The sequence below is a fragment of the Leptodactylus fuscus genome, chromosome 6 (genome assembly GCF_031893055.1).
Source record: "Leptodactylus fuscus isolate aLepFus1 chromosome 6, aLepFus1.hap2, whole genome shotgun sequence".
In the NCBI taxonomy this organism is placed as follows: Eukaryota; Metazoa; Chordata; class Amphibia; order Anura; family Leptodactylidae; genus Leptodactylus; species Leptodactylus fuscus.
Window position 1 is genome coordinate 62,068,054 of NC_134270.1, and position 15,806 is coordinate 62,083,859.

The following is a 15,806-nucleotide window of genomic DNA, read 5'->3' on the forward strand; positions in this document are numbered from 1 at the left end:
CCTGCTCTTGCTCGGAAGAGACATTCTCAGAGTACATAAGGTACGTCAACAATGCAATGGTCCACATGATGCCCCATATGCACAAAGACTTGACTTAGGTTGGGTAATCATTGGCAATGTATGTCAGGATAAGAGTCTCATGTCATCTCAAGTGAACTCCTTTAAAACCTTTGTGCTCAACAATGGACGCACAACCTACTTTAAGCCATGCCTTCATCACTATGAGGCAAAGGAACATCTTCCTAACTTAAAAAGGGCACCAGACATCGTCCCTACACCTTATGACGACTTAGGAGCCACAGTGTTTCACATAACACAAGACGACAACAGAGTAGCTTTATCCATGGAAGATAAAGACTTTATCAAAATAATGGACAGTGAATGCTTCAAAGATCAATCTAACCATTGGGTTGCACCTTTACCCTTTCGGACTGGGAGGGCCAGACTTCCTGACAACCGGGAACAAGCATTATCGAGATTCATCTCCTTGCAACGTACGCTGAGAAACAAGCCTGAGATGAAAGATCACTTTGTGGCATTCATGGAAAGGATATTCCGTAACAATCACGCAGAGCCAGCTCCACCTCTGCAAGAGCATGAAGAATGCTGGTATCTTCCTTCTTTTGGAGTATATCACCCACGAAAACCCAAGCAGATCAGGGTGGTATTCGACTCAAGTGCCAAACATCATGGCGTATCTCTGAATGACGTTCTCCTCACGGGTCCAAACCTGACCAACAACCTGGTAGGGGTGCTAATGAGATTCAGAAAGGAGCCAGTTGCCATTACAGCTGACATTGAGCAAATGTTCCATTGTTTTATTGTACGAGAAGACCACCGGAATTACCTGAGGTTTCTGTGGCACAGAGACAGTGATACCAACAAGGAAATGATTGAATACCGCATGAGAGTGCACGTGTTCGGCAACAGTCCTTCACCTGCGGTTGCAACATATGGCCTACGAAGGACTGCTTCTGATGGTGAATCAGAATTTGGAAAGGATGCCCGTCACTTTGTCGAAAAAGACTTCTACGTGGACGACGCACTCAAGTCCTTGCCCACTGCTGAGGAAGCCATAGACTTGCTGAGAAGGACTCAAGGTATGCTGTCCAGAGCCTGTCTGAGGTTGCATAAAATAGCCTCCAACAGTATTGCTGTCATGAAAGCTTTCCAGCCCAGCGATCATGCCACAGAATTCAGAGACTTAAACCTAGGCATAGACGATCCTCCGGTGCAGAGAAGTCTGGGTTTGAGATGGGACTTGTTAAACGATTCTCTTGGCTTCCAGGTTAATTGTGCAGACAAGCCGTTCACTAAGCGTGGAGTTCTCTCAGTGGTGAATAGCCTGTATGATCCACTGGGATTTGTAGCACCATTGACTGTACAGGGCAAATTCCTACTTAGGCAGCTCTCAGAGACGATTGAGGACTGGGATGCTCCACTGCCACATGACAAGCAGCCAAAGTGGGAGTCCTGGAAAGAATCCCTACATGCCTTGGACAGAACTCACATACCACGTTGCTACACTCCAGCATCTCTCACCACAAGCCAGAGAAGGGAAGTCCACATATTCTCGGATGCATCGACTGAGGCTATCGCAGCTGTTGCCTACTTGAAGGTAATCGACAACCGCACTAAAGCTCATGTTGGATTTCTGTTTGGGAAAGCTAAACTAGCCCCTAAACCTGAACATACGATCCCGAGGCTTGAACTTTGTGGCGCTGTACTGGCTGTAGAGATCGCAGATTTTATACAGTAGGAGCTGGACATTCATGTGGACGATGTTCAATTCTATACAGACAGCAAGGTTGTCCTGGGTTACATAAACAACCAGACAAAACGCTTCTACGTCTATGTTAGTAACCGCGTTGAAAGGATTAGGAAATCCTCTAAACCTGAGCAGTGGCACTATGTTCCATCTCATCTCAACCCTGCAGATTGTGCCACCAGACCATCATCGGTCAGTGCCTTTGCTAAATCCTCTTGGTTAACAGGTCCAGAATTCTTGCTGAACGAAGGAAAAGAAACATCTGGTCAAGACGTCTTCAATCTTCAAGATCCTGACAACGATCCTGAGATTCGTCCTGAAGTGAGTACCCTCATCACCAGGTCTGTAAGGAGGTCCGGCCTGGACTGTCACCGCTTTGAACGCTTTTCTAGATGGCTGAAGCTTGTACGCACCATCGCAAGGTTAGTTCACATTGCACAGTGTTTTCACACCAAGAACGATAACTCTGAATGTCATGGTTGGCACATCTGTCACAAGCCCCTCTCTGCAGAAGATATTACACTAAGTGAGAAGTTAGTGATACGTAATGTACAGCAGAGTGCCTTTCACATGGAACTGAAATGTCTCCGTGACAAACTGGACATTCCTAAAAACAGCCCTATTGTCAACTTAAAGCCAGTGATTGACGAACATGGTATGCTAAGGGTAGGTGGTCGCCTGAACAAGGCCGAGTTAGAGACATTTGAAAAGAATCCTCTCATTATTCCTGCTCACCACCATGTTACTACATTGCTCATACGGCATTATCATGAGAAAGTCAAGCATCAGGGCAGACATTTCACTGAGGGAGCTTTAAGAGCTGCAGGCCTGTGGATAGTAGGTGCAAAAAGGCAGATTGCTCGATTAATTCACTACTGTGTGCTATGTCGCAAGTCTAGAGGAAAGTTGCAGCAACAGCAAATGTCTGACTTGCCAGCTGACAGGACCAGCACTGAGCCACCATTTACCTACGTTGGTCTGGATGTTTTTGGGCCATGGACAGTCTCTGCTCGTAGAACCAGAGGTGGTCATGCTGAGAGCAAACGATGGGCAGTGTTATTTACATGCATGAGTGTACGCGCCATACACATTGAAGTTATAGAATCCATGGACACTTCGAGTTTTATCAATGCTTTAAGACGTTTTCTTGCCATCAGAGGACCAGTAAAACAATTGAGATCCGACTGTGGAACCAACTTCACAGGAGCTTGCAGAGAACTGCAAATCAACTCTGAGCCAGTTCAGAACTACTTGGCCGACAATGGTTGTACATGGATCTTTAACCCTCCTCATGCATCTCATATGGGCGGATCATGGGAAAGGATGATAGGCATTACCCGTAAAATACTGGACTGTATGCTTATGGACTCAAACTCCTCTAGGCTCACCCATGAGACTTTAACTACCTTCCTAACCGAGGTCTCCGCTATTGTCAATTCTAGACCTCTTGTTCCCGTATCTGTGGACCCGGATTTTCCTGCTATTCTTACTCCAGCGACTCTCCTCACTCAGAAGCTCGGATCTGTTCCTAGTCCACCTGAAGAACTTTCATCTGGAAACATCTATCGGAAACAGTGGAAACACGTTCAGCATCTGGCCAATTGCTTCTGGAGCAGATGGAAAAAGGAGTATTTGGCTCTTCTTCAAGGACGAAGAAAGTGGCAGCAGGTTAAACCTAACTTACAGGTGGGAGATGTCGTTTTGATGAAGGACCAGAAAGTGGAAAGAAATGCATGGCCTATGGGACTCATCTCAAAAATCTTTCCCAGCGAGGATGGTAGAGTCCGTAAGGTGGAAGTAACCATCACACGACAAGGTGACTCCAAGACATTCATCAGACCTGTATCTGAGACTGTCCTCCTGTTACCTGTCGAGGAATGAGTCAAGCAAAGAACATTGCAAGTACATTGACTCAGTTGACTCGTCACTGGACTATCCCAGGAACAGCGATATACCGTGCATTTGACGCATTCAATATTTTCAACTGTTCCTGAATACATGTTCACAGTTATTGTTATTTTTCCTTGTTTTTGCATTTTGTCTTTCAGGGTTCCAGAATATACCAGATGGACATTTATGTTAAGTAGTGAAATCCAAGGATTTCAGACGGGGAGTATGCTGTTACAGCAGGGGTATTGCTGAAGTAATGATTCTTGTTCATATTGTATCATTCATTCTTGGTTGTTTGACTTTCATACAGTGTTTTTACATATATTGTGCAATGCTGGTGCATAGACATTGATATTGTGTGCAGGGCTCTTTAAGTAGTTTTCTCCCATAATTCTCTGTTTCTGTTACTCCTCCCTTCTTGTTGCATCTTCTTCCTGGATATGTGTTATTCAGTCTGTAACCACTGAGCAACCATCTTGTAGAACTGAGAAAGGAATTGTGTTTTGACCGTATGGCATATCATCTCTCAAGGTAAAGACAAATAAACTACCTGAAGCAACTCCATTGCATCTCTCCACATGCAACCTGGGAACGCAGGGAATGAAATGTCAGCGCGTTCTGCTATCTGCCATTAGCTTACATACGGGAATTACAATCTCACATCTTCAGAGATTTCTCTAACATGCATCTGTGGCAGAATACATGGGATAATATTTTAGTAGTTATTCTATTACTTAGGGGGTGACATTATAGTAGCTACATTCTTGGACATAGGGGGAATATTATAGTAATAACGCTTTGGATATAGAAGAGAAGTATTAGGGCTCGTTCACACGTGAGCACAGGGGAGGTTTTTGACAGCGGATTTCGCGTCAAAAAGCTCCCCTTACAATGGTGGTCTATGCAGACCGCCAGGCTTCTTTTCTCCGCTAGCGGCGGGCTACTGCTAGCGGAGAAAAGAAGCAACATGCCCTTTCTTCAGGCGAAAGCCTCCTATGTCGGCTCATTCATTTGAGCCGACAGCGGAGGGGAAAGCCGCGACCGTGATGGTCGCAGCAGGCGGGTTTTGAATAGAGAGAGACGCGGCTAGCTGCGGCTCTCTCGGTGTCAACCCGTGCGGGCAGTTCACGTGTGAACTAGCCCTTATAGTAGTTACGATATATTCTTACGCATAGGGAATGGTATTATAGTACTTTTTTTTTTTTTGGGGGGGGGGGGTGTCAGGTGGCAGTGCAGTAATATTATAATCTTATACATAAGGCAGATTTATTGTACTTACATTTCTGTGAATGTGCTGCTTTGTAATTTGTCCTTATTCATTTTTCACCAGAGATCAGGACATAAGGTTCCCCTTGAAGCCATTGCAATAAAATCACTTCTTGAAAACAAGGTCATTTACAATCTGACATACTTCTGATGTCGTGGATATGGGAAATTATTTTGTGTTACGAAAAGCTGCAAAATTGCAGAAAACATTAAAGAGTATTTCATGGACCTGAGTTCTGGAGATGTAACCTATACATGATAAATATGAAGCTTTCCCTATAATGTATGGTTGTTTATCTGTTAAGACGTCTCAGAAACTGTTTCTGAATATTAGCGATGGTCGTGTTGCTAATCACCCTGAAGTTCCAGGCTGAGATATCTGGCTGGACAGAAGAACCTGATAAAAGAGGACTATAGGACACTTCTATATCTAAAGGAGCTGCTCTTTAATATCCATTAAATTGCACTTTGTGTATTTCATATTTATTTATTGTACAGTATTTCTGTTTTATTTAAGTTACTTTTTCTGAAGAGATTATTAGAATTTGTTAATATTTTTGTATCTTGCCAAAGAAGATTCTTGGTAAATGATTTCAGAATTATGTGTACTATATATTTACTATATATTTGGTAATTCCACCCCAAATGTGTGAGACTTTGTTTCCATGTTCAAGTTTTCTGCAGTCTTTTTCAGCAGAAATCATGGAGAAGAAGTACAAGGTACAGGTGCAACTGGGTTTGGCAAGTAAAAACCTGAATGTGTACATGAACCCTATCTCCAGTATTGAGGTATATTCAAATGCAGCCAATTTGTTGCAAATGTTTCTGTGACTGAATATTAATTCCATTCATCTAAATTGGACTGTTTCTGCAGCTCGTGCATGGATTTCTCTAAGCCTCATATAGATATTGCCAATTGCAAAACTTCCTGAAAAAAATCTCCTGCATGTAAATATACCTTTAGGCTAAATTTCCAAGTTCAAGTTTTTTTCAGTGAAATCTTTGAAGCTAAAGAGAGGTAAGGCTAAGGCCCAACAGAACGAGTGTGCTGGAGGATGTACCTTATTTTAGCTTCAAAGAAGCAAAAACCAGCTGAAATTCATGGGTGGCTGACCCAGCTTACAATCTTTTAAATTGCAGTGCAAACTGGTGTAAGACACCACCTAAGCCTGGTGCCCCATGTGGTGTAAAAAGTATTTTACAGTCACAGCAAAGTGGATGGGATTCTAGGGAATCCCATTCCCACTATGTGAAAAAGTACGATCAGAAGGTTTTGGAAATCACAACATATCAATTATACGTAGAGAAATGCCGGCAGCGTCTCTAAAGGTATAACTGAAGCAGAGAAAACCTCTGTGGACTTTTTGTGAAGAGTGCTGCGGAAAAAACTGTTTTTTTTTCTGCGGGACACTAAGTGGGGCCTTAACCTAAAACAGTGTTTAAAGGGGTATTCCCACGTCGCATACTCACCAGTCTTTACTGCTGTAAAATCTTCTTTCTTCCTGGTTTCTTGCATCATTTGGTGGGCAGGGTTTGACATGCAACCTGCTGTTTAGCTCCACCCCCAAATTTGTGTGTAGCTCCGCCCACCCATATTGGACTATGAAGTACAGGCAGCAGCAACTCCATTCTGTGTTACATACAGAGACTGCCTGTCTCTGCCATAATGAAAACAACTGAATTAGCTAGCCTGATAACTGGGAGAACAGAAGAAATGAAAGCAGCTCCTCTCCCCTATCTGATAGCAGGAAGCTAGGTCATGTGGTGTAGATACAGGAATAGCTAGATACACAGGCTCGCTCCCTGCACTTAGCCCCTCCTCCCTCCCCCCTCAGAGCAGCAGATACATCACTTGACTTTTGAGCAGCTAAGTCAGGGCTGTGTCAACAATGAATTGAATAAAGTAAGATAGTGGACAAACAAAGCAGTTTTGCTGAAGCAATGTATTTAGGAAAAGTCTTACATCCACATTAACAAGCAGTATAGATAGGATCCTTGTGATGGGACCACCCCTTTAAGGCAAAAGTGCCATGTTGCAGAAATGCACCTTTTTTTGTTGCAGATTTTGCTGGGGTTTTTGAGCCAAAGCCAAGAGTGACTACAAAAGGAATGGGAAATATATAGGAAGTTTTAATACTTCTACCTTCTGCTCAATCTATTCCTTCCATTGGCTCAAAATAAAAAATCCGCAAAATTTGCGGCAAAAAAAGCTGTGTTTCCGCAATGTGGGGCTTCAGCTTAAATGGGCTTTCCGTGGAGTTTAATTTACATTACTTTCTCTTGTGATTTTATGAAGCAGGACCTGGGGCTCTGGCTGGTTCTGAACTGTGGGTAATGTGATTGGAAACAGCCCTGTGTTAGTTAGTTACCTGTGTCATGGGGCCTGGCAGATTGTAGTAAAGCTAGTCCACATATCACAGGTAATTACATATGAAAATGGGAGAGGAGGGAGAAAGTGGAGTGACTCGGGGGAAGGGATTAGTTCCGATTTTGTGGGTCAAAAGCAGTCCAAAACCCCCAGGTTCAGCTTTAAAAATAAATAAAATGAAATAAATGAATAAAATCACTGGAAGTAGTAAGGTAAATTAAACTCCAGGTAGAACCCCTTTAAGTCTTAAGTGTGTGTCCAAAATTAAGTTCTCACTCACGATTGGTCTGTGCATGTTTTTTGCAGATCAGTGCATTATATCTAGGGCTGTAGAATAGGAAGGCCAAACCACACCTCTATTTTTCCACAGTCTGACTCTGACCCTGCTCTGACTCTAAGGGCTCATGCAAATAATGTAACGCGGTGCTGATTCTGACACGTAAACTCGTGTCAGAGTCAGCGCTTCAAAGCAGAATCCCATTGACTTCAATGGGTTCCGTCTTATGCACGCTACACATTGAAATCAATGGGAGGATTTTTAACCCATTGATTTCAATGTGTTACGTGCGTTAAACGGGACCCATTGAAGTCAATGGGATTCTGTTTTGAAGCGCTGACTCTGACACAAGTTTACGTGTCAGAATCATCGCCGCGTTACATCGCGTGCACGAGCACTTACCAGTGGCAACCATTGTCAGACAACATCCATAAAGCTCCGCTCATTCAGGAAAAAAACTAATGATTGAATTGCTAAGAAAATAAATTTGTAGCAAATTATAAATCTAATTAATTATAATTATGTCAATAACTACATAACATAATAAAAAAATTGTTACTGATTCAGACTCCGAAATGTTTTCAGACTCCATAATTATCGCCAATGTTAATCACTCTATTGCCCTTTGTATTTTGCGTGTCACTGCCGCTTTAACTGTGTTGGTGAGACATCAAGGTACTCCTAGTTCTGTACTTTCTGGGTGAGAAGTGGTGCAAGGATTTCCTAAACATGTAAATGTGTTTTGACTATTGGCTGTGCAGCGGGCAGTGCATTATTGTTTTTCTCTATATATACAGCCTACACAAATTATAGCCTGATGCCTTCTGCTAGCTTGCATAGATTTACAATTCCTGCACCTTTTGCGAGTTTAAAGTTTAGTCAGTTCACTTGCCCATCAGTGTGGAGTGAGCTTTGCGTACATGGACTTCTCTCAAAAAACAACAGAGTGAGAAGTAGTTCACACCTGCCCCCGGTCTCCATATTTGAATTCCGTTCCCCATTCAGCTTGAAAAATGCGGAGAGAAAAGCGCTGTAAGCAGTGGACTCAGTTTTCTGAATGTAGACTAAGTGTATTGCCCCAGTCACATGTAGCCTAAAGCTGAAGTGTATTGCCACAGTCACATTGTAGCCAAGGGTCCATTCATACGGAGGTAGTTGGCGCTGATTCTGGCGCGAAACTCGCGTCAGAATCAGCGCTGAAAAAATAAGCCTCCTATTGACTTCAATCCTTTAATCGTTGACTTTAATCCTCCGGCATGTGGTACTGTGTGCAGAGGCACTTATCTAATCCTCCGTTGTGTGGTACTTTGTGCATAGGTGCGTAACTAATCCTCCAGCATGTGGTACTGTGTGCAGACGTGCATATCTAATCCTCCTGCGTGTGGCATTGTGTACAGAGGCGTGTATCTAATCCTCCGGCATGTGGTACTGTGTGCAGAGGCACTTATCTAATCCTCCGTTGTGTGGTACTTTGTGCATAGGTGCGTAACTAATCCTCAGCATGTGGTACTGTGTGCAGACGTGCATATCTAATCCTCCTGCGTGTGGCATTGTGTACAGAGGCGTGTATCTAATCCTCCGCCATGTGGTACTGTGTGCAGACGCGCATATCTAATGCTCCTGGGTGTGGTACTGTGTCCAGACGCACATATCTAATCATCCGGTGTGTGATACTGTGTGCAGACGCGCATATCTAATCCTCCGGAATGTGGTACTGTGTGCTGACCTATGTATCTAAGCCTCTGGCGTGTGGTACTGTATGCAGATGCATGTATCTAATCCTCTGATGCGTGTGTCTCAGTTTGGATATCAATGTTGGATTGTGACCGTGCTTATGGCAGTTGGAATATGAGTGAAAGATTTGCAGGTTTATATTGGCTAAGAGGGGGGGCATTGTTTTGGGAATACTGTATCTCAGCAACAGTAAGTTCGAACGAGTTGAGTCATATGGGTATGACTAGAGATGAGCAAACAGCGTTCGACCGATTACATGTTCGATCGGATATCAGGCTGTTCGAGATGTTCGATTCCAGTCGAACACCACGTGGCAAACTCACTAAAAATTCTATTCCCCTCCCACCTTCCCTGGCGGTTTTTTTTTTGTACCAATAACTGCGCACGGGAGGTGGGACAGGAATTACGACAACGGAGGCATCGAAAAAAAAAATCGGAAAAAGTAATTGGCTGCCGAAATCAGGTGACCTCCAATTTATACGAATAGTGTATTTAATATCCGGGTCATATGAGACTGTGAACTAAGTGACTGTGAGACAGGGATAGATGTACAGGCAGGGTTAGCTAGGAATTACCTTTATTTAGGTGGAAATGTTACTCACACAACTCTTTGGGGCTCTATCTCGTCGGGATCCCTGTCAGCTTGCGAAAAGCTGACTTTTTTTCCATCGGAATGCATTGACCAGCGTTGATTTTGCCGAATGCCATACAGAGTACAGCATTCAGCCAATCAACACTGGTTCTGCCGGAGGAGGCGGAGTCTAAGATCGGTCCACAGCAGTCTCCATTCTGGTCCGATCTCAGATGCAGCAGAGCTGAGTGTGTGCTGAACCCTGCTACATCTCAGATGTAGCAGAACTGGCTGTGACTGAAATATAAGACATGATGTAATAGCAGAATAGTGACTGCAGCTCTAGATGTGACTGGAGTCACTATTCCACTGTTACATCATGTTATATACTCCAGTCACATCCAGAGCTGCAGTCACTATTCTGCTGTTACATCATGTCATATACTCCAGTCACATCCAGAGCTGCAATCAGTATTCTGCTGTACATCATGTCTTATACTCCTGTCACCTCCAGAGCTGCATTCACTATTCCGCTGTTACATCAGGTCTTATACTCCAGTTACATCTAGAGCTGCAGTCACTATTCCACTGTTACATCATGTCATATACACCAGTCAGATCCAGAGCTGAAGTCACTATTCCACTGTTACATCATGTCTTATACTCCCGTCACAGCCAGTTCTGCTACATCTGAGATGCAGCAGGGTTCAGCACACAGTCAGCTCTGCTGCATCTGAGGGTGTAGCAGAGCTCAGCGTGTGTTGAACCCTGCTACATACAGTCCTATGAAAAAGTTTGGGCCCCCCTATTAATCTTAATCATTTTTACTTCTAAATATTTTGGTGTTCGCAGCAGCCATTTCAGTTTGATATATCTAATAACTGATGGACACAGTAATATTTCAGGATGAGGTTTATTGTACTAACAGAAAATGTGTAATATGCATTAAAACAAAATTTGACCGGTGCAAAAGTATGGGCACCAGTGGCGTAACTAGGAATGGCGGGGCCCCGTGGCGAACTTTTGACATGGGCTTCCCCCCAAACCAACGCCGAAGACCTCGAATGACCCCCTCCTCCGCACTCTATTATGTCCCTTAGTAAGCCCTGCACACAGTATTATCCCCCATAGTGTCCCCTGCACACACAGTATTATCCCCAATAGTGTCCCTTGCACACACAGTATTATCCCCAATAGTGTCCCCTGCACACAGTATTATCCCCCATAGTGGCCCCTGCACACAGTATTATCCTAATAGTGGCCCCTGCACACACAGTATTATCCCCAATAGTGTCCCTTGCACACACAGTATTAACTCCAATAGTGTCCCCTGCACACAGTATTAACCCCAATAGTGTCCCCTGCACACACAGTATTAACCCCTATAGTGTCCAATGCACACAGTATTAACCCCAATAGTGTCCCCTGCACACACAGTATTAACCCCTATAGTGTCCAATGCACACAGAATTAACCCCAATAGTGTCCCCTGCACACACAGTATTATCCCCAATAGTGTCCCCTGCACACAGTATTATCCCAATAGTGTCCCCTGCACACACAGTATTAACCCCTATAGTGTCCAATGCACACACAGTATTAATCCCAATAGTGTCCCCTGCACACACAGTATTAACCCCTATAGTGTCCCCTGCACACAGTATTATCCCAATAGTGTCCCCTGCACACACAGTATTAACCCCAATAGTGTCCCCTGCACACAGTATTATCCCAATAGTGTCCCCTGCACACACAGTATTAACCCCTATAGTGTCCAATGCACACACAGTATTATCCCAATAGTGTCCCCTGCACACACAGTATTAACCCCTATAGTGTCCAATGCACACACAGTATTAACCCCAATAGTGTCCCCTGCACACACAGTATTAACCCCTATAGTGTCCAATGCACACACAGTATTAACCCCAAGTGTCCCCTGCACACACAGTATTAACCCCAATAGTGTCCAATGCACACACAGTATTAACCCCAATAGTGTCCCCTGCACACAGTATTAACCCCAATAGTGTCCCCTGCACACACAGTATTAACCCCTATAGTGTCCAATGCACACACAGTATTAACCCCAATAGTGTCCCCTGCACACACAGTATTAACCCCTATAGTGTCCAATGCACACACAGTATTAACCCCAATAGTGTCCCCTGCACACACAGTATTAACCCCTATAGTGTCCAATGCACACACAGTATTAACCCCTATAGTGTCCAATGCACACACAGTATTAACCCCTATAGTGTCTAATGCACACAGTATTATCACCCATAGTGTCCCCATATGTCCCACTGTGGACACCTATAAACAATTATTATACTCTGGGGTCTGAAAAGACCCCAGAGTATAATAATCGGATACCCGGGGGAATAAAAACATCAGAAACAGTTGCTTACCTGTTCCTGTCGGCCACCGCTCTTGTCCTGCTTTAATGACGTTGGACGTCACATGACCCGGGAAGCAGGCCTGGGTCATGTGACGTCAGAGATGTCAGACACGAATGATGAGGCCTGACAGGATCGTGGAGAGGTAAGTAACACTGTTTTAAATGTTTCTTACCTCTCCCGGGCCTCCGATCATTATACTCGGGGGTCTGCAAAGACCCCCGAGTATAATGATAGTGCTTGTGGGGCCCGCGGTTCACTTACCGATCCAGGCCCAGCCAGGATCGGCAAGTGAATAGGGCCCGTAACGGACTAATGAAAAAAAAAAAAAACCTGCAGCGGTAGCGGCTGTCACCGGGCCCCCTAATGGCCCGGGCCCTGTGGCAGCTGCCTCTGCGGTAGATTTAGGAAAACCTGCACTCGCAGGGGGTTGGACCCGATGGCCCTTGAGGTCCCTTCCAACTCTACCATAAGAAAGAATAAGAATAAGTTACGCCACTGATGGGCACCTCAACAGAAAAGTGACATTAATATTTAGTAGATCCTCCTTTTGCAAAGATAACAGCCTCTAGACGCGTCCTGTAGCTTTTAATCAGTTCCTGGATCCTGGATGAAGGTATTTTGGACCATTCCTCTTTACAAAACAAGTTCAGTTAAGTTTGATGGTGGCCGAGCATGGACAGCCCGCTTCAAATCATCCCACAGATATTCAATGATATTCAGGTCTGGGGACTGGGATGGCCATTCCAGAATATTGTAATTGTTCCTCTGCATGAATGCCTGAGTCGATTTGGAGCGGTGTTTTGGATCATTGTCATGCTGAAATATCCATCCCCGGCGTAACTTCAACTTCGTCACTGATTCTTGAACATTATTCTCAAGAATCTGCTGATACTGAGTGGAATCCATGCAACCCTCAATTTTAATAAGATTCCCGGTGCTGGCATTGGCCACACAGCCCCAAAGCATGATGGAACCTCCACCAAATTTTACAGTGGGTAGCAAGTGTTCTTCTTGGAATGCTTTTTTTTTTTTTAACACCATGCATAACGCCTTTTTGTATGGCCAAACAACTCAATCTTTGTTTCATCAGTCCACAGGACCTTCTTCCAAAATAAAGCTGGCTTGTCCAAATGTGCTTTTGCATACCTCAGGCGACTCTGTTTGTGGCATGCTTGCAGAAACGGCTTCTTTCTCATCACTCTCCCATACAGCTTCTCCTTGTGCAAAGTGCGCTGTATTGTTGACCGATGCACAGTGACACCATTTGCAGCAAGATGATGCTGCAGCTCTTTGGAGGTGGTCTGTGGATTGTCCTTGACTGTTCTCACCATTCTTCTTCTCTGCCTTTCTGATATTTTTCTTGACCTGCCACTTCTGGGCTTAACAAGAACTGTCCCTGTGGTCTTCCATTTCCTTACTATGTTCCTCACAGTGGAAACTGACGGGTTAAATCTCTGAGACAACTTTTTGTATCCTTCCCCTGAACAACTATGTAGAACAATCTTTGTTTGCAGATCATTTGAGAGCGGGCTGTCCATGCTCGGCGACCATCAAACTTAGCTGAACTTGAATTGTTTTGTAAAGAGGAATGGTCCAAAATCCCTTCATCCAGGATCCAGGAACTGATTAAAAGCTACAGGAAGCAACTAGATACTGTTATCTTTGCAAAAGGAGAATCTACTAAATATTAATGTCACTTTTCTGTTGAGGTGCCCATACTTTTGCACCGGTCAAATTTTGGTTTAATGCATATTGCACATTTTCTGTCAGTACAATAAACCTCATTTCAATCCTGAAATATTACTGTGTCCATCAGTTATTAGATATATCAAACTGAAATGGCTGGTGCAAACACCAAAATATTTAGAACTAAAAATGATTAAGATTAATAGGGGTTCCCAAACTTTTTCATAGGACTGTATGTAACAGGGTTCAACACACACTCAGCTCGGCTGCATCTAAGGGTGTAGGAGAGCACAGCGTGCCCTCAACACTGCTACATCTGAGATCGGACCAGAATGGAGACTGCTGTGGACCAATCTTAGACTCCGCCTCCTCACAGACGAGCCTCCGGCAGAACCAGCGTTGATTGGCCGAATGCTGTACTCTGTATGGCATTCGGCCAATCAACGCTGGTCAATGCATTCCTATGGGAAAAAGTCAGCTCCCGCATATCGCAAGCTGACAGGGATCCCGACGTAATACAGTGACTTGGACATGTTAGATGCCCCCAGGCATGCTTCCCCTGCTGTCCCAGTTGCATTCCAGGGTTTTGGCATCATTTGCTGAGGTGTCATAGTGGAATTGGTGACCCTCCTGAGTCGAATAGTGGTTTCCCCCTTAACGAGTATTTTTTCCCCATAGACTATAATGGGGTTCGATATTCGATCGAACAGGTGAGTATTGAGCGGCTACTCGAATCGAATTTCGAACTTCGAACATTTCACTGTTCGCTCATCTCTACTTATGACCAGTCAAATGGGGATGATTTGTAAAGTTTTGTTTTCCCAGCACAGGAGAGGGATACGTTAAGGACCAGTGACTTCCTTTTATGTATTTTAAAATTGGATATAAAGCCAAATTTATCAAATAAAGTTTGAAGGAAAGGTAAGTCTACCGCAGGGTTGGTGAAGATTACCAGCATACTGTTCGCAAAGTCTGCTATTTTATGAGTGCGTTTAACACGTTATCCCTTCTACTTGTGGGGACTGTATGATTTATTTTTTTGTAATAGGGTTTCCAGGACCTGTCTGGTTCCATTACTGATAGTAAAGCTAACAGATGAGGTGCCATTTTATAATTCTGGCCGCCAGTCTGCTGCACAGTATGAATATGGCTGACACAAAATCCAGGAGGATATTAAAACACAGTAATGCCTCCTTCATAAAATGCCTGGACACTCTATCAAATGCCTTCTCAGGATCAGTTATGAGAAGAAAGGAAGGGAATTTTTTCGTCTTCATCAGTAGAATCAGATTAAGAACTTTATAAATGTTATCTCTACCTTCTCGCTGGGGTACAGAGTTGTGAGTCTTGTTGCGGCATCAGAACAGGCGAAGTCACAACATTTAAAAATTTCTTGGTGAAGACATCTATGAGATGTGTGACCTCAGCGTCAGCTTTGTAATTAACCCCTTCCCGACATGCGCCGTAATAGTACGGCGCGTGTCGGGTCTGTAACTATGGCGACCACCCGGGAGCCGGGCGGCCGTCATAGCCGCCGGGTGTCTACTGCTTCAAGCAGTAGACAACCGGCTCTAATGCCTCTGATCGGTCCCCGGACCGATCGGAGGCATTAACCCCTCCGGCGCTGCTGTCAAAGGCGCCGGAGGCGCCATTTTCCCGGCGGCGCATGGGCGCCGCCATTTTGGCAGGGATCGCCGGCTCCTGGAGCATGATCCAGGGCCGACCCCCCGTTGCCATGACAGCCGGGAGCCTTGTTAAGGGCTCCCAGCCAGTCTGCAAATTCTCTCTTTTGCAGGCTGGTGTATACAGCCTGCAAAAGAGATGATGCTTTTTTGCAATGC

The 15,806-nt window shown here is 44.4% G+C and overlaps 1 protein-coding gene across 1 annotated transcript in view; it reads left to right on the forward strand.

Moving 5' to 3' along the window:
* LOC142210758 (CMP-N-acetylneuraminate-beta-galactosamide-alpha-2,3-sialyltransferase 4-like) overlaps positions 1–5,327 on the forward strand; it is a 32,378-nt gene extending 27,051 nt beyond the window's left edge. The window contains exon 11 of the mRNA XM_075280158.1: positions 4,989–5,327. Within this exon, the coding sequence (XP_075136259.1) occupies positions 4,989–5,075 (87 nt within the window). The 3' untranslated portion in view covers positions 5,076–5,327. The remainder of the gene's footprint in view (positions 1–4,988) is intronic.
* The last annotated feature ends 10,479 nt before the right edge of the window (positions 5,328–15,806 follow it).